Source organism: Rutilus rutilus (assembly GCF_951802725.1).
Source record: "Rutilus rutilus genome assembly, chromosome: 4".
In the NCBI taxonomy this organism is placed as follows: Eukaryota; Metazoa; Chordata; class Actinopteri; order Cypriniformes; family Leuciscidae; genus Rutilus; species Rutilus rutilus.
Window position 1 is genome coordinate 21,857,101 of NC_140212.1, and position 20,684 is coordinate 21,877,784.

General features: G+C 36.1%; 1 protein-coding gene across 1 annotated transcript in view; it reads left to right on the top strand.

The window, feature by feature from the left end:
• The window catches only part of LOC311288771 (uncharacterized protein), a 32,275-nt gene that overhangs the window by 8,007 nt on the left and 3,584 nt on the right, over positions 1-20,684 (top strand). The window contains exons 4-6 of the mRNA XM_084406363.1: positions 657-752; positions 17,300-17,410; positions 17,519-17,639. Of these exons, the coding sequence (XP_084262489.1) occupies positions 657-752; positions 17,300-17,410; positions 17,519-17,639 (328 nt within the window). The remainder of the gene's footprint in view (positions 1-656; positions 753-17,299; positions 17,411-17,518; positions 17,640-20,684) is intronic.

Sequence of the window (20,684 nt, forward strand, 5' to 3'; positions counted from 1 at the left end):
TGATTAAACATGACTTATAAATACACAACTGCCTTATTCTGTGTTAGAAGGAGCTCAACTGTCGTTATGAAGTGAGTTTGGAGTAAATGCATGTTATTAAATGGTGCATGTTATTAAAAAGAGGTTAATAAATGCTTCTCATGTTTTGGAAAGATGTTTGACGCGTGTTGTTCTTTCAAATGCACGTTATAAGCGACTAACTCACAGTGCTTTCAGATGGAGCAGCGTTTACAGAGCCGTACATCAATGACAAGCTGCGCATAAAAAATAATCGCAGCCTTTGCGATTTTAAAATCGCGATAAGCCATCTCGAGTTAAGTGCGATTACATGGTAATTGCGATTAATCGTGCAGTCCTACTCTTGTGGGTGATGCTGCACAGGTTGGTTCACTCTCTGCACAGTATGTGTATATGTACAGCTCTAATGTCTGGACTACACACCTAAGCTTTTCACACATAATTTACTAGTTAGTACTGTTGTTACAAATTTGGTTTGAGTTGACTTTCTGTTTTTATGTTTTTTAATGATTTGAGTATATGCATTAAAAACTTGTTTTACACAAGTTAGTGTACATCCCATTTATCATTTATCATCCCATCATAAAACTTTATATATATTAGCATAATTACATATATATATATTTACCTGTCCACAGGTGAGTGACACAAACATGGAGAGCTTACAAGACAGCGTACTACAACTCGTACTGAGCTTGCTAGAGGACTCCATGAAAAGAGAATACTTCTTTCAGGTCAGTGCCTTCAAGATCCATTAACAAAATCATACTGCATTTTTTTAAAAGACATACTGCAGATGAACAAACACCTTAAGTATGAAATGTTCCAGATTAAAAAAAACATGCATATAGATGTCTACATGATGTATGTTTGCTGTCAGAATAGGAATTTGCTGAGGATGATGTAATATTCAGAGTGAAAGGAAATGCATTGATAGTTAACCAACTTAATGCCCTTTCTCTCTAAATTTTATGCAGGATGTCAATTTCCACAAATTCGCATGATCGATCGTCGTTTAAATTAACGCTCAATTAATCGTTAACCTTAACAGGCTACAGGCTACTGCAGTATATAGTCACTGGCATGACAGGATGTGCAACACTCAAAACGCAAGCATCCTCACCCAAAGGAAAGTTTTTTTTCTGTAAATAAAAGGCTAGTAGGATTTTAAAATGAATCAATGATTGATCATTTTAATAGAATTATTTAATAATCAAATATGATGACTAATATAACGTCGTCTCAGATGCGCACTCTGGCAACTGGTGCATGCGTGCGTCCATGTCTGCAAATAGTTTTTCTTACTGTAAGCATCCTATTTTTCCCCCCAAATCTGTTTAGGATATTGTGCATAAGGAAAATCTGGAGGAAAGAGCCACCGGTTACTCATGAATGTCTGTTACATGTTAAAGGCCTATGCCATTTATAGTTATTAGCCCACTTCTTTAAGTTGAGATTTATGTACCTCACATGGATAACATTCTCAGGGCTTGACATTAAGCCTTTTCACTTTCACAAATCTGTCATTCACTTTTCCAAGTAATAAAGTTGCTTGTCCAGATTTTCTTTTTTAATTTTTTTGTGTTGTAAATATAATTGATTCTAAAGCAATATTCTCATCAGTGTTCAATCAGCTTTGATGTATTTAAATCAGCATATTGTTATATCTGCACCTTAAAAGGGCATTTCCCCCCTTATCTTATTAAATGTATGCTTCATCTTTCACTTTAAATCCCTACATTTGATCAATAAATTCAATTAGAATAATAATAGTGCCTTATTATTCTAATTGAATTTATTGTTAAAATTTAGGAATTTAGGGCTGTTAGGGCTGATCAAATTAAATCATTAACACTGAACAATTACAGTTGCATTAAATAATGTTATGAGATTGTTTTAAATATTTTTGAATATACATATAAGAAACGTTGGAAAGAATGATACTTTTAAAAATAACACTAAACCACCAGTAGGAGGCGGCAGGCGACCGTCTTAACCCTCTGGGCTTCTTCGTATTATAGTCACACTTAGCTTCCTCCCGCCCGAAAACGGGCGAAGCCTTAAAATCTTACTTTACTTTTTCCCAGGATAACCAATCAAATATATTTTTGTTCTATAATGTTTTCTGATTATTATTTAGAATTTTTGGAATTTTTTATGATATTTTGCATTAATTATATAATTTTTATGAGCTATTTTTTCCATTAGAATTAATATATTATTTTTTATTTTTTTTATTTTTTTTTATTTTTCAATAAATGCAACATTTCACATCAAAATAGAGTGCAGGCCTTAAAAAAAAAAATTTTCAACTGAGAAGAGCGCCATCTAGTGGCTTCAAAATGTATTAATTTGTGTCATGTCCTATAACCGCCTATAGGCGGCCTATAGCTTTTTTATTTATTTATTTGATTTATTCCCATTCGGAAAGAAAAAAAATTATTACTAAGCACCCACTGAATGGAACAACACCAATTATATATCATTTTAAAGCTTAGGATCTCAGCTTTTTAATGCATCTAATTACATTTATTAACTCCTAACGAGTGCTGAGTAATCCCTCTAAAACCGAGTGTACCGCCAGCAGGCGCCACCTAGCTGCGAAAATATTCTTTACCATATTTTTAAAAGATCTTGCCTTGATTAACACAAAGTTGATGTCATTTGAAAGCTTAGAGTCTGAACTTTACAGTGAATGTATCCACTTTGAAAAACTCTTAAGTATTGCTGAGTTATTTGCTGATAAATAGAATTTCTTTTTTTTCATAATCTATAAAATAATGTACTGCAATGTGTCAAAAACATCATACAGCTCATGAAACATTCTCAGATAATTGAAAATGGCACTTCATTTTTTACAGCATATTATTACAATTAAAATGAGCCCAAAATTAACATAATCTATTGCTTTTATGACAAGATATTCTTCATGAAGAAAAAATTGCCAATGAGGGGGTGTCAAAGACTGTACAAAAAGGCTATCTCTTTTCCAAATGCTGTAACTTTTGATTCCTTTGTCCAAAAATTATTATTTTTTTATCCAGATGCAGCTAACATGTAGGGGGACTTCACTAAAAAAGAATTTTCCTCCTACCTTATTTCCTTCCTGAGTTATTCCATGACAAATAAGAAAGATATGCAAAATCATAATAAAAATTATATATATATATTGTCTTTTATCCGCTGTTTCTTGGCAGGACAATGTCCAAATGTAATGTAATTTATATTTTCAAAAAATTTAAAAAGAGTTCTTTCAAACGATACCTACCTTTTGACTCTCCTTTCTATAGTTTTGGAGTTATTATGATTATATAATTTTTATATAGTTTGGGGCAAAATTTGCTGTTTCAGTCTTACCAGTTCATTTCTCTCTCTGTGTGTGTGTGTTTGTGTGTGTAGGTGTGTGTGTGGGGGGGGGAGGGTGTCTTATTTGCACTCTTGATGTTCTAGAGTGTCACCCCTTCATTGCTGTACACTTTTTTTTCAGCACAGTGGCTGATCTGTAGCTTGTACCACCAAAAGTTTCTCTGAGTTTTCCTATTTTTTCGTATTTCCCATTCATTTCCTATGTCGCCCGTTTTCGGGCGGGAGGAAGCTAAGTGTGACTTTTTTTTTTAAGATAACATATCAGAATCATCTCCTTGATTTTTTTTGTGTGTTCATATAGGTAATAAAACAAAAGTCACCAAGTTTCACCCCCATCCGATGAAGCAAAAAAATTAAACAATTCGAAACGTTCAAGTTTTCGCCCGTTTTCGGGCGAAGAAGCCCAGAGGTTAATGAGCCGTCCTCATTCAAACGATTCGTTCAAATGACTGATTCATTCAAGAATGAGGCAGTTCCTTATGAATGGGTCAATGAATCTTTGATTCAACTGATTTGTTCAAAACGTTGAATCATTCAGTAATGAAAACACGGTTGAGAGTTGCTGTGAAATGCGCTATGGTTCTGCTGTGATCTTTGTTTGGAACTATGTTGGCTGATGAAACACAACAAAAACAGTCAATAGTGCATCTAAAATGTAAGTGACTTCATTTGACTCATTTGTTTCCATTTCTCCTCGTAAGCCTGCGCGAGCCTCAACAGCGCAAGTTACCGTCAGTAATAGGCTACATTTATTATCCACTATTGATCGCAACTTACAATAAATGTAATAAAATCAGAATCATTCTCTCGTTTTAGTGATTCCCTAGTTATTTTTGTTGTTTTAATAATTATAGTTATTCTGCATTATTGACGTTTTAATTAGGGCAAGTAAAATTCTCTTTTACTTGTCCCTTCAAAAAATCCACAAGCGGACAAGTGTTAATGTCGAGCCCTGCATTATAATATTTATATATTACATGTTCATGCTAATCCATTTCGGATAGTAAAGATCTGATGATGCCGTCTACACTGGACGCGGCTCGGCGCAACAACACGACAACCCCGGACAGTAAAGTGATGCCCCGTTCTGTTCTGACCATAGACTGTAAAAAATAGGTTCTGACATACTCAAAGCATTCATGCATTAAAATAATCTTAATTTTCCCATTCCATCACAACCATAATGTGAACGTTTCAACACTTTCAAAAATATATAAAAAAAAACAATCATGTTATTTAAAAACATGTTATTGCGTGAACTTTGCGACATACATTTTCTTTGTAAAATTTTAGTTTACACGAGACTAGATAATGATCTGAAATTTTCAACAACATAATCTCAGAAAATCTCAGAATTTCAACAACATCAACATTGATTTCATGTGAAAATATTAGATCTAGAGTATGATTACGACAATGAGTAGGTTGTTCATTCATTTAATTTAGATGTGTATTTCTATTTTTGTCTTCTCTTTTTAATTATTTCATTTATAAATTCATGTAAACAAAAACGAGTACAATAAAGTCCTACAATCAAAACCTTATATTATAGGTTGCAGTGTAATCTGTTAAATCTACATAAAAGTGGAATCTGCCGGTTGTCCTGGAGGTGACATCATAACTCTGTCTTCTTACGATGCACTTGGGGATTTACGATTACTCCAGAGCACTCGTAGATCTACGATGATTTTTAAGTGCTACTTAAGTTACGATGCTTTTGGAAAACAGACCATAATATTAAGATCAGTCGTACGATCGTTTTTATGATCTACTTAGGCTTACGATGCTTTTGGGAAACGCAGCCCAGAATGTTTTTAAATGCCAATCCCAATGCATCTTTTTGTTATCTACATGTATATCACCAACAATTAGGACTTTATCTGCAGCCAGTACTAACTCTGATAGAAAGTCAGCTAATTCTTTGATTCGCCTGTATACAGTAGCCAGCACACATCTCAAATGTGATTTATCGTTTACACTAGATAGTGTTACGTTAAGCACCAACACTTCAAAAGAATTATATTTGAAACTAGACTTCTTAGTAATTCTGAAGATATAACTAAATTACAGCAACACCTCCCCCTATGCCTTTCAGATGAGGTTCATTTTTATAACCGTAATCTTGGGGGGTGGACTCATTTAATGTAATGTAATCGTTTGGTTTTAGACAGGTTTCTGTCAAACACAGTACATCTAGGTTATCTGTAATCATATCATTAACAATAAGTGCTTTTGAAGTAAGGGATCTAATATTCAGCAACCCAAGCTTTATCATTTGTTCATCTGTATTATATCTGTTTTTTATTTGTTGAACATCAATTAAATTTTTACCCTTAGATGGGTTTAGAAGTTTTTTGTATGTCCTAATTCGGGGAACAGACACAGTCTCTATATGATATCTAGGTGAAAGAGTCTCTATATGATGGGATTTATCTGACCTCAGTGACGCGAGGCAGCTAGCAGACGGTCGGTTTAGCCAGTCTGTCTGCTTCCTGACCTGAGCCCCAATTCATTCTGTCAAGAACATCAAGTGAATTTTCTCTGTCTTTTGTTTGAATAGTATAGAGATGGCAGCAGCAATATTAGGCTCTTTAAAGGAGAATTTGGTAACTTTTTTAACTTAATAAAACTGTCTAGAAATCATTTTAGATGGTTAAACAACCTGTTCTGATGATATTGGTGACTTTCCCCACTCCCCCCAGCGTTCCCAGGCGGAAAACCAACCTTGCAACTTGGGGACTACAGTCCCGGCAAGATAGAAATTGGAAGTCTCGTGAGAAGCGAGAACGAGCGCGAAACACGAATTGCTTTATGGCAATTCGACATAAACACACACGCATGTATGATGTATTACCAGATTACCCACCTCGGTAGACATAGCTCCACACGATACAGTTGGCTTGCTCCGATCAAAACAAACGCACATGAGCAGCGGTAGAGAGGGGGAGGAGGCTGCCGCAAGCGAGTTTTTTACGACCATGTTGTGAAATATACACCCCCCCACAGCTGTAGGGGGAGCTCGTGGGGAAAACATGCGACAACAAAAGGGAAAATCAGCGAAGAAGAGACTAGAGTTCGCTAGAGTTGCCGAGTTCTCCTTTAAGAGCAACACAATATACTGTTACCCATGTGTGCAGCACAGAATGGTTTAAAATCACATTAAAATCACTTAAGATGTGTGCGCAGCACAGAACACAGCACGGGAGTCGTCTTGCGCGTGAATGGCTTAAAATCACATTAAAATCACATTAAAATCACTTTCTCTGTGAGCACGCTAAAGTGCACACAAAGGAATCGATAAGAGGAATTTAATTTTTAATTTTATAATAAGTATAATAATAATAATTCGTTACATTTATATAGCGCTTTTCTAGGCACTCAAAGCGCTTTACAAGGAAGGGGGAATCTCCTCAACCACCACCAATGTGCAGCATCCACCTGGATGATGCGACGGCAGCCATATTGCGCCAGAACGCCCACCACACACCAGCTTACTGGTGGAGAGGAGACAGAGTGATGAAGCCAATCAGTATATGGGGATGATTAGGAGGCCATGATGGACAGAGGCCAAGGGGCAAATTTGGCCAGGATGTCGGGGTTACACCCCTACTCTTTTTCGAAGGACATCCTGGGATTTTTAATGACCACAGAGAGTCAGGACCTCGGTTTAGTATCCGATTCCTGACCACAAGTATTTTCGATTCCCAACCCTAGTCTTGTGCGAAGTCTGTTGACCGTTAGGCCAGCTGCTGAGAAAGCACGTTCTGATGGGACGGATGTTGCTGGTATGCATAAATACCCCTTTGCCAGCCGAGACAATGCTATTCTATTGGACTTGTCAAGCGAAGGAGGCTGTTCTCTAAGAAAGTTTTCGCTTTCCGAGATGTTGATACACCGTTCATTGTAATTACTTCCGAGAAGCATTCGAAAGGGCTCTTTTCCCGTCACCACTTCCTGCTCGGGCCTGCTGCACACTTTGAGTAACTCGACTGTTTGCATTTTCTGTATGGGACCTGGTCAGAACCACAGTATGCCATTTCGCGCAGCTTTGCTTTGGCAGCCAGCCTCTCATATGTCGTTAGAAAACCTAGATGTTTGTGTCTGGCATCCAGCATCGTCGCTTTCTCCTCCAGAGCCTCTGTGATTAGGTGGAGCTCTCTGAGGGCCTTTGGGGAGTAGTGGTACTGCTCATAAATCTGCCTCAAGGTTGTCTGAAGTTTAGCCATGTTGCAATCTTCTTTAATTGCTTTCATAACACCAAGCTTCAAGCGATGAGTGACACAGTGAATTGATATAAGGTGAGGGTAGGGCTGGGCGATATGATCAAAATCTCAATATAGTACCTTTTCTGTAAATTCAATCTATTAATAGTTAATATATATATTGACCACATGGAAAGGACTATTTCTTTTTTACATTTTAAAGAATATACTAAATTTTTTATTAAGAATGTAGAAATATAAAATATGATTTGAATATAAAACACTTCAAAAACAAATTATTACAGGCCCAAAATAAAATATTGATATATAAAATGGCAAATGTAAACATTGTACTTTCAAGTTTAAAATGTAGCAGCAATCAGGGCTCTGAACCAATTTTGACAGGAACATAACCAGAAATGGAAACAAAATCAAATTTAATCGTTCTGAATAGAAACGCTTATTTGAAATGGCCATTAACCGGTTAATAACGTAATTTTATCGTTCTGTTTAATATTTTAATTTGCCAGTCAACCAATCACAAATTAAAATAGTAGCCTACAGACTATGCAAATGTGATATTGACGCATAGCCTATCCAACGTGAGTGAAATGCCCTCGCTCAGCTGTCAAGTCATATAGGGAAGTCGCAATGGCAATGCGCTGGCCTTAGTTTTTTCGAGGATATATAGGTCACCAACTGTCAAACAATTAGGCCTACATTTCAGTGAAACTGAATAGCAGGTAATATGCAGCTTATTGTGTTTTTGTTTTTTTAACTAGCGAAAATTGCAGGATAGTGTAGAACATGCATTCACACAACGTCACATTACGCACTTAAAATGCTTCTGTGAACGGAGAAAATAGAATAAAACCAAATATATAAAACTAACATATAGACCTATATGCGAAATATATTTTACTTAAATAATTACAGATTAACAAAACAAAAGGAAATTTTTTGCTGTTTCGGTTTATTGTGACTGGCTCCAAAGTTCACAGAAAGGAAACCGAGACGGCAGAAAACGGCATCCTGCTATTTTTCTGTATTTAAAAAATAGCTTTACAGTTTTGAATCATGTCTTGCTTCCATCCGTATGACCATAAATTACGGAGTGATAACAGGTTCCTCAGAAGGGCAAAATTCCCGTGGTCACGCCAGCGCCTCTCGCGCACACACAACATTTTCTAGCATTGCTAACATCGCAGCCCGTTCATTATCAAAATAAAATAGTCAACCAAACATATAGAAAGTGTAGCAAATTAGCTCAAAATTGTGTGTGTATATGTATATATAATATAATATAATATAATATAATATAATATAATGATATATATATTAATATAATAATTAATTTTAACAGATTATAATTAATTATAAATATTTTAATTATTTTTAGAATTGACTGTAGCAGAATTAATAGTACAATTATCTAATCAGTTAATCCAATGAACAGAAAGCATAATCAATTATAATCATAATCATAATCATATGTTATGTTTCTGGCCAAGAAAGAATAACCTTTTCCAACTAAAGTAAATAAAGTAGCAGGGTAATAGCATAGATATATCGCTAGATCAAGATGTTTAAGTGACTTCAATATGTGGCAAACACAGAGAAAATAAAGCATCAATATAATGTATACAGAATCAAGAAAGTAAAGAAAAGTGAAGAAATAGAGAGAGAGAAGAAAAGAGAATGGCAAAATTACAATCAGTTAACCACAAACTACGAGAAACATGGGTCTCCTTGAAGGGGCACAATAACTTAGAAATGCATCTAATGGCTGCGAACAGGTAATTGCATTGACTTTGGTTGCTGAACAAGTACAGATGCAGGAGATTCTTGAGATTCTTGATGATTTCGCCAGGAGTGCGCTGAAGCGTTCGTTTGGGTTCTTGGGGTGGTCCACGTTGAATAAGAAATTAACTTGGTCCCACGTTGAATCCAAAGAAGTTAACTTGAAGATGAAGTTGCCGGAAGAAGACAGGAGAATGTTGTCTCAAAGAGCCAAGATCTGAACTAATCAGATACTCTTACAGGTCCTATCAGTTCACACCCATTTGTTGAGGTGACCAATCAAAGATGACCGGGAGAAAGTCTTTGTTCCATCTTATCCGCATTTGCATGTTCATGCTGGCATGGAGAATTTGTGCAGTCTTTACACAAAAGTATGGTACAAATATTTATGATGCAATTTATCAAAACATGTTGTACACCATTGATTATAAAATCAAAAGAGGATTCTTTTGATACCAAGAAATGGGATTTGAAGACATTAAAGCAGTGATGCATCATCTTTGGATATCAACATTTGAAGTTACTCTAACATAACTAAAGAATCATAACTAGTCATAACTAATAAAACATAGGGACATGCATAGAACACAGGAGAAATAATATAAACATTTGGGAAAGTTTGTGGGTAAGAATGGAGTAAATGTCCTTTGTGTATTGGAGTTTATCTCTATAGTCTTTAACTAAATGGCTAGTGCCGTTTTTGGACTCTCGTGCTGTCTTTGAGGGTGGCAGACACAGTCTCTTGCTCAGATCGTTCAGGAGAGCAGAGGTGATAACGGCCTTTGAAGAGAACTGGTTTGAGGGCCGAAGACAACAGGGGAGAGGGGGAAGGTTTTATGAGGCCTAGAGCATTTTGGATTAAGTCCATTCGTTACAAAAGTTAGACTGCTCAATTTAAATAGTCCGTAGTACAATCTGTGCTGTGCAGCGTGACCACCGCCTCACTATATGTGAAGCATGATGTTTTACGTCGGTGTTTGATTCTGTTGTGGGAAACGTCATCCGACATAATTTGCAAAGTACAGTTTTTTGGTCCGTGTCAGACTAGTGCTGCACGATTAATCGTATCGCAATCGCGATCGCGATGTCAAGCCTACGCGATTATATGACGCAAAATGCTGCGATTTTATATTAAATAAACAAATTAGCGCTGTTAACGCAATTAAAGCAGCATCTGTTAATTTTTGGCATCCTTTGGCTAGTGTTACATGATCCCGCTCTTATTCATGCAAATGCTTTTAAACCATTCATGCGCGATAAGACAAAAAAAAGAACGCACTGCCTGTGAATGTCCTCCTGACACACACACACACACACACACACACACACACACACATACACACGACCCACAGATAGATGCGCGCCAGTATCAAGTTCTCTTTCGCGGTAGAACGAACAACACATTATTATAACATACAAAATAACATGTATGCCAAAATGAACGCGCTGCCTGTGAATGTCCTGACTGTGACACACAGAAAGACTCGCGCAAATTTCGTGCGTGCGCACAAAACAGCATGCCAGAATACAGTTCTCTTTCGAGCTTGAACGAACAATAACAAACACAATTTTGCCAAAATGTCTTTTTGTCGAGTATCTTCATAACATAAGAGTAGTTTTATGATGAACATGAAGAGTTTGTAGAATGAGGCGCGTGTGAGATCCGCGTCTCTGACAGCAGCAGCTGGTCTTAAAGGGACAGTAGTCTACACAGTAGCCACTAATTATATCTGTCGCTAAAGTTAATCAAAGAACAAAGGAAACAGAGAAAAATGACTAAAGAACTTTTTTCTTTAGGCAGATTATCACTAATCTGTGTGTGCATTTATTTTCCTTGAGAACCAAGCAAGTTGACTCATGAAATCATTTGTTTATTATATCGCAATCGCAATATTGACCTCAATTATCGCAATATGACATTTTCCCCAAATCGTGCAGCCCTATGTCAGACTTTTCATAACCAAACCATGTCCATGCTACAGATGTAGCCCCTAATTTAGGAACGAGTTCCTCGATTTGTCCTGGCTGGTCCTTCTCCTGCTCTGAGACATCCGCTTCTGTCTCCCCCTTCACTCACCATGCTGCTATTCACATTTCTGCCTGCATCGCCATGGTGGCATGTAAGATTGCAGTCATCCAAATGATGAAAAGTATTGCCGTAAACAATGTATTTTGCAACACCACGAAATAAACGATAGAGCATAATATGAAACGATATATATCAATATATATCGCACAGCCCTAGGTGAGAGATGTCCTTTAAAAGTTGGGCTGACACACCATTCTTGCATCCTACATTGACAGCTGCTCCATCACTGCCAAATCGCACCAGCCTGTGCTTCCAGCCCGAAATACCTGATTCTTCAAATTATTTTTAAGAAACACAAAAATAGACGTGAGCTAATAAGTAAGATTAAGAGTTAATAAGAGTAAATAAGTGAGCACAGGAGGGGGATCCAACCTGGTGACAGAGACAATTAGGTTAAAATGACACCCATACATTACCTGTATAAATGGCATTCAGAATTCCAGCAGCAGTTCCCTGTTTTACATCCTGAATAGAGAGGTAGGCATTTACTGGCCCTTTTTCTCCAGGAAGCGGACATATATCAGCTCACCTTCAGTTGTTCCTGCATCAGTTGGCGCTTCAATCATAATGGAGAAATAATTGGTCTTCTTCAAAGTCTCCATTAGTTTTTTTCCTCTCCATGTCATATATGATGCTTATGAAGCTGTAAAAAGAGCAAACATATTCTGTTTATTTTCCGATTAAAAAACAAACAAAAAACATAGCAGTTTACAATTGTTGGTGATAAAGGCATACACACCTAGCACACGCTTTGTCAGAATCATAGCAGTCTGGACGTTTTCTACATGTTCTTTGGATGAGCCCATGAAGAGAGGGAAATTGACTGAAAGGTAGCTCCTCCTTTGCAATGTAGTAGGCTGTGTACATCAATGTTCCTCATTTTTTTTCAAACAAAGCCTGCTCCATTTTTTGCACTCCTTGAATAACAGCTTTGGTGCATCAGGTTCATTTACCCTCTGTGAAGCGCTACAATGCTGGTGGCATTTACTTTTGTCATGGGACAGAAGTGTATCATGCCTAAAAGCATTTGTCCTCTTGACTAATGAAGATGAGCTGTAATAGAGGAATACTTCTCACTTTCTTAACCCCTTCTCAAGCACTCCACCTCATTTTGTAAGGAGAGTGCAAAAATGACATGCACAAATAAAAAGGTTGCTACCCTTATAATTTATAACCTTATAATCCTTATAATTACATACATAATAAGGAATCTTTAAAAAGATGAAAGTGTACAGTTTAAAAATTAGGGCTGTCACTATCTATTATTTAGACACTTATTCTGAATATTATTATTTTTAACTAATAAAAATAGACCCAAGTGAACCAAGCCTTTTAAAATGACTTCTAATACACATACAATAACAATAAGGCAATAATTAGATCAATAAAGTGTCATAAGTAATCGTATGAATTTTAAACAATACTGTTAAAATAGATGAGTTATTATATGCACATCATCATGTTTTATGCTGCAAGAGACATACAGTACTGTGCAATAGTCTTCTTTGGCACGTTAGTTTCACAAAAAAAAGGTTTTAAGCCAGTTATTTATATATTTTGCTGTAGTGTGTCAGTATGAAATATCAGTTTACATTTCCAAACATTCATTTTGCCATTAATTGTAATAATCCAGTGAGATTTTAGAATGCTCAAGTCAAGTCAAGTAGGGCTGCAACTAACGATTATTTTAATAATCGATTAATCTGTTGATTATTTTTTCGATTAATCGATAAATCTAAAAAAAACAAAACAAATTTCCAACCCTTTATTCAAAATTAGAACTGACAGTGCAAATTCACAGTGCAAAGTGCACAAACAGGTTGTTCCTTGAACATCCCTGAGCTGTTAAAGTAATAAAAAACAAAACAAAAAACATACACATGCTTTACATCTGCCAAATATATAGGCTTTTTTTTTTTAAATAAAGTGCACAAAAAGATGTATATTTTGTTTAAAGCGACCTGAGATGTCAGAACAATAAATAATTTATAAAAAAATTAGAAAATACAAAAAAAAGCCAGAAACCTTAAAAGGATTTGTTTGAACATCAGAACTTGTTCTCTACACTACACTCACAGACGCACACACTCACAAACTCTCACTCACAGACGCACACACTCACAAACTCTCACTCACAGACGCACACACTCACAAACTCTCACTCACAGACGCACACACTCACAAACTCTCACTAACAGATACACACACTCACAAACTTGTTTTTTTTGTTTTTTGTTAAAGATGTTATAATCTTTAACAAAATGTTTGACATTATTTGACAAGCACATGCACACAAAAGACAAGTCTCGCGCAGTCGGATAATAGGTAATTAATAATAATAGCAATAATAATAACAAGATAATATCTCTGGACTATCCTAATATTAATTATAAATACAATGTAAATAAAATATAAATACAATATAAAATAAAATAAAAACAATAAAAACAAATACAATGGATTGACCACCTTGTATGGTGTGTAAGGTATTTTGCAGCTCATCCTTTCTGAGAATATAGTGAAGTTTCTCTGAGTCATTTAGAGTAAAGACTGAAAAATTCAGTGCTGCAAATTGTGGAAAAAAGATTCCCCTTGTAGTGGTAGGCTACTTGGGACAGACAAGAAAGTGTTTTCATCCTCTGTCCATCTGATTCAAATCACAGTCTGCTAATTCAGTGGTAAGAATTTAATTGTTGGTTTTATTTATATTGTTGTCCATTTATCGAACTTCCATGCCTCTTATATAGTAATTATATATTACTATGTACCAATTTACTAATGCTCAGACACACTCGGTCTCTCTCGTGCACTGTCGCTCGCTGACTCTCGGACACACTCGGTCTCTCTCGTGCACTGTCGAGCGCGCTCTCTGACACACTCAGTCTCTCTCCCAGTCCGGCGCCTCATAACTCTGCTCCCCTCTGCGCTCAACTCAACTTTTTGTCATTTATACTCAATCTCCGCGACTTATTGACTGGTGCAATAGTCGCGCGACACAACGAATCCATGATGAAATTCGCTATCGATTCTTTTAATAATCAATTTTAATCGATTTAATCGATTCGTTGTTGCAGCCCTAAAGTCAAGTCTTCTTCATTTATATAGTGCTTTTAACAATGTAGATTGTTCCAAAGTGGCTTTACATTGATAATAGGAAATTAAAGTAACAGTGATTGTTTTGGCTTTATAGCAGCTCTATAATAAAGTTATTGTCCAGCTAAAGTTAGTTTTGATTGATTCACTTCCGTCGCAACGATCATTAGTTATTAACGTAGGGGCCGCTAACACCACACCGTTTTAACAGAAAACTCTTAAGTTCTTTCTGCGCAAACTTAAAAAAACGCGAACCCGTGAGAACACTTCCGCGTAGCCACGCAAACCTGAATTATCCCGACAACGCTTTATCTGTAGAGAGGTAAAAGGGAGGGGAGGGAGGCCTTTACAGGGAAGAGACCAGTTGACACTTCAGGACTGCGTTGTCGTCGTGTCCAGGCGCAGGTCCTTCATCAGATCTGAATACGCCCTGGATCTGGCGGACGGCGGTAAACCTCAGGATAAACAGAGAGACTAATATTAGCGTAGACGCCATTCTTCTTATGATGTAACAAGTACATCAGGATTTATGGGAAGTGTTCCCGGTTCCGGTTGACCTAATCTATGCAGCCTAACATTGAATTATAGAAGTCTATAATGTGTTGTGTATGCTAGGTCAAAGAGATGTGTTTTTAGTCTAGCTTTGAACTGACAGAGTGTGTCTGCTTCCCGGACAATGTTAGGAAGACTGTTCCAAAGTTTTGGTGCTAAATAGGAAAAGGATCTACCGCCAGCAGTCGATTTTTATATTCTAGGTATTATCAAGTGACCGAAATGTTGAGATCACAATAGACGTGAAGGACTTTAATGCATTAAGAGCTCGCTCAAGTACTATGGAGCTGAACCATTTAGTGCTTTGTAAGTAATCAGCAATATTTTAAAATTGATACGATGTTTAATAGGGAGCCAACGCACTGTTGACAGAACAGGGTAATATGGTCATACTTCCTGGTTCTAGTAAGAACTCTGGCTGCTGCGTTTTGGACCAGCTGTTCTTTGTTTATTAAGCGTGCAGGGCAACCACCCATAATAGCATTACAATAATTTAGCCTTGATGTCATGAATGCATGGACTAATTGTTCCGCATTTGTCAATGAGAGCATATGACGTAATTTAGATATATTTTTAAGATGGAAAAATGCGGTTTTACAGATACTAGACACGTGACTTTCAAATGAAAGATTGGTATCAAAGAGCACACCCAGGTTCCTAACCGACGACGAAGACTTGACAGAGCAGCCATCAAGTGTTAGACAGTATTCTAGGTTATTACGTGAGGACGTTTTTTTTGTCCAATAATTAGAATCTCTGTAGTCTGACAATGGCCGGTATGATCTGATCTCACCATCACCGAGTCTGTCTATGATTACACGAAGAAACAGAAAAGACTGAGACCGACTAAATCCAGAAGAACTGTAATAACGTCTCTAATGTCGAACCCTGATCTGCATAAGTGTACATTTACTGTCTCTAATCCTACGGCAAGGTTATTTATATAGATAGAAAATAAAATTGGTCCTAAAATTTATCCTTGAGGAACACCTGTCTTCACTATTAAATGAGTAGAAATATAATTATCTATAGACAAACACTGAATTCTTTCAGTCAAATAATTGTTGTGAAATAAACCTAATGTAGGGCAACCTGAAACCCTAAACCCCCTGGTTTAAACTTGGCGTTAAAATGACAGTTACTTTTTATGTAGCTAATGCTACAGTAAGACACTGGTGTTCACTTTCAGGAGGTGTAGGGTTGCTTTCTTCTCACAAAAAGAATGTGAAACATGTATGTTGCTTATATCATTTTCAGTTTTTAAATATAATTTACATTTATTTTACACACTTAAAATATCTGATCGAATATCACATTTTTGAACAAGTTATCGCATATTCTTCAATATCGTGCAGTCCTAGTGCTCCTTTGTGCTCGATTTGTGCCATTAAAAGAAACCCTGTACTGTAACTACCCTTCTTAACTAATAACCCCACTGTCTCCACACATAAATTGGGAATCAAACCCATAACCTTGGCATTGCAAGTGTATAATATGAGTGACATGATTAATGTTATTAGGCGCAATAAGTGAAGTAGGGCCTACTCAAGCCTACAAGAAGCTGCCTCTCGGACAGCGTGTAATCCTGATTTCAGTTCTGTTCCACAGCTTAAATGGCCAAATACATGCACAAAATTATGTCAAAATGCCTGTCTTGTTGAGTATTCATGTATACGCAGTCAGCTATGTCTTAGGTGGAGTAAACAGTTGAGAAAGAAAGCGTGCGTGTGATTAATATATTGGATCCGTGCAGCTCTTAAATTGACAGCAGCCTAATAAACCTGCTTCCGTCTGTGTGCTTAATGTTAATCAAACAACAATAGACAAACAGAAAATCACTCACTGCTCTTGACGGAATAACTTTTGCAGCTTTAAAAATCAGTGTTTATTTAATTCATACAGTAAAAAAATGACCTTGTCATTGCAAGTGTATAATGTGCAACTTTGTCAATGAGTGAATGTTCGTTCCCAATATGAATAGCTCTATAGGATTTATTTAAGTGTTCTCAAGCACAATTAATTTCAAAGGCTTGTGAACGTGCTAAAGACAATTAATGTTATTGATGTCCAGCCTGCAGCATAGTTGTTATGAACTGCAGTGGAAGTTGCAAAAAAATAATGGCTGTTTTTCAGATAGGTTTGCATGAAAACTTCAGGTGAAATTGTTTTTGTATTTCAGGAAGTATTTCCAGTCGAATATGGTCCTGACTTTGATAAAGCACTGCAAGTCCTTGTTGGCTTTTTCCTCTCCAGATTGGAGCAACTTCTGCCTGTACCAAACTTCAAACAGGTTTGATGATACACGCTTATCATATCTGAATGATTAAGGCCAGCTACTTGGTTATACAGAATTTGTTTGTGTTTGTAATGTGTGAAACTTGACTTTCTTTCATTTCAGCTTTCACTGTTGCTCAGCTGTCTCCCTGGGGAGCTAGATGCATGTGTGGACTCTGTTTGTAAATCACACAATTTGCTATCCTTGCTGCAAACAGATGTTTGTGGGACTTTGGAAAAAAATGGTAAAATCTAGTCCTTGAATATTAGTGTTATTCCATATGCTTTAGGTTGAACTTGCCTTGCTTGGTTAATCAGATATGTTAGAGAATTGTTTGACACAAACATGAGATATCTACTTCGCCCAGCAAGCAGGTTTGAGAATTCTAATTCACTGCTTCTTTAATATAGCTGTATAAAGCTTTCTAGATAAAAATGGAAAATCACAAATTTATGTTGAGATCAGGGTTTCCGTTGTCCGGTAATTGCCGGACATTGGCCGAAAAAAAAGAAGAAATGTCCGACAAAATCAAATCTCTCCGGTCAAATTGTCCGATTAAAATTGCCTAACACCGTGTCCTAACTAACTACATGAGACGCGATAAAAGGTAGGCCTATCTTTTCCATGTTAATCAGAGTTTTTGTCCTAACCAGACGCGACGGCGACACTCCACATTTCTAATTTAGAAACGGTATCTATTTTTCTGCGACGTCGCGCTGGAACATCAAACACAAAGTGTGGCAATGATAATCTCTGGTAGGCTACTGTTTATGTGCTTTATTTAATGTTAAAAGCGTGAAATGTGACTTTGAATATCATTTAGTGCTCCAGCTTTGAAGCTGTAAAAGCAACAATGGATATAATTAACCTCAGATCTTGAAATTAAACAAATGGAAACATGAACGTTAAAACTGTGAACAAACAGGTGTATTATTTGACAAAGAATATTTTAGTAACTCAGTAGCCTATTTTTTAAATGGTGTAATATCTGTGAATGTTATTATGTAGCTACTTATCCATTTTCTTGCGAGTGCCTCAAGTTTACTCTCTAGTCGGTAGTCGGTTAAAAAAAAAAGTGATCTCTAAATTAGGCTATTATAGGCAGTGGACTAAACGCTACTACAGTTAGCCATCTCATTCCAAGATCTTTTTGTGTGAAGTGAACAAATCCCTCACACTCAATTTTTCATAACTGTCACAAAGAACCAGCAAAAGTAATGATTATGAATATGTAAAATATTGCAATGAGACATTTTAATTGTCTATTAATAAACAAGTGTTTTCTGTGTCGGCTGCAAAGATGAAGTCTGACTCGCGATCTTCGCAGTAGCCTAGTGAACGCGCCGGAGAGAGATAGACATACAGATTACATCGTTTTATTTTGTTTTGAATGGTTCTGTTTAAAAGTAGAGATTTCTGTAGATAATAGATATTTCTTTTTTTTTTTTTTTTTTTTTGTGTGAGGCAAGTAGGCTACCTTAGGTCTATACGTTAAATTTCGGTTCATGGATGATACACTGTAAAAAAGAATACATTGATTTTATTGATATCTAATTAATAAAAATGAGGCAACAGATTACAAGCAATATTATTAATTAAATTTAACAAATTAGAATTGAGTAATAATTAATCAAATGAATTCCTTTAAAGGTAACCATTTAAAATGAGTAAAATTTACAAAATATCTTTTAATGCCAACATTGAAGACACCTGGTGTTAACAAGCAGAATCACTGAAGGAGAAAACCATAATTAAAGTCACCATTGTGGAGATCAGTGTGTGTCTTAGTTGGGCTCTTGACCTTAAATTATTAACTTTAAGTTTTGTTTGGCTGCTGTACCTGAGTTATAACAGCCAGATGAACAAAGAGAAAATGTGATGTAATGGCGTTGGTTGTGATTTAACATAATCATTATTTCACAATCATTTGACCTGAATCACTGAACTCATAGAGTCCAATTTATGAGTTAGGTGAATTATATTAATTATAGCAGCACTGGCGTTGTACGGCAGAATATTTTTTAACTTTTACAATGTAAGGCAAATCATTTCTAAAAAGTTTCTCTTACATAAAAAGGAGACACACAGACATCAATAATCAGCCTGTGAATCTCAACAATGGTGACATTTATAAAGCATGTTGCAGTGCATTCTGGGTTCCACCAATCAAAACTCATTCATGGCTCCCATCATGCATTGCTGCATGAATAAATAATGAGCTTATGTTCAGAGGTGATCTGTTCGTCACCATTGCTGAGATTCATACGCAAAATCTTGATGTGTGTTTGTGCCTAAAAAAAAACATATATTTATTTATTTTTTATTATTGATTTGATCATTTGGATTTCATTGAAAAGGCTAAAAATATTATACTGCTGTAATTAATAACGTTAACTTAACTCATAAATTGGACTCTATATGAGGTTCAGTGATTCAGGTCTAATGATTGTGAAATAATGATTATGTTAAATCACAACCAACACCATCAGATCATCTTTTCTCTTTGTTCATCTGGCTGTTATAACTCATGCACAGCAGCCGAACAAAACTTAAAGTTAATAATTTAAGGTCAAGAGCCCAACTAAAACACACACTGATCTCCACAATGGTGACTTTAATTATGGTTTTCTCCTTCAGTGATTCTGCTTGTTAACACCAGGTGTCTTCAATGTTGGCAATAAAAGATATTTTGTACATTTTACTCATTTTAAATGGTTAACTTTTAAGGAATTCATTTGATTAATTATTACTCAATTCTAATTTGTTAAATTTAATTAATAATATTGCTTGTAATCTGTTGCCTCATTTTTATTAATTAGATATTAATAAAATCAATGTATTCTTTTTTACAGTGTAGCTTAACGTTAGCTCCTCCAGACAGTTCAGGCGCTGGCGCCTCCATTTCGTGATTATTTATTGTCTGCTATATTTACTTTTTATTTATTAAATCGAGAAAAATGGATAATGAAACACTGATTAAAAATTAAGATACAATTAATACAAAACGAAATTCGTTTTAAAGAAAGGCTTTGTGCTTTCTGTTTGAGGTCTCTGTGGAAGTTTTAAAGCAGTCTTTTAGTGCCGCTTTGAACGGTCGCGACGCGTCCGTAATGGAGAACTGTCACGTAAGATGGTAATATTATAAATAATAAATCGTGTAATAATCCCGCCCCCCTAATTAAGAGGCGGTATTTGACCGGCATATCATCAAAATGTCCGGAAACCATTTTTTTCTAGCGGAAACTCTGGTTGAGATATACCAAAATTTATCTGGCTAACCAAGCAAGCC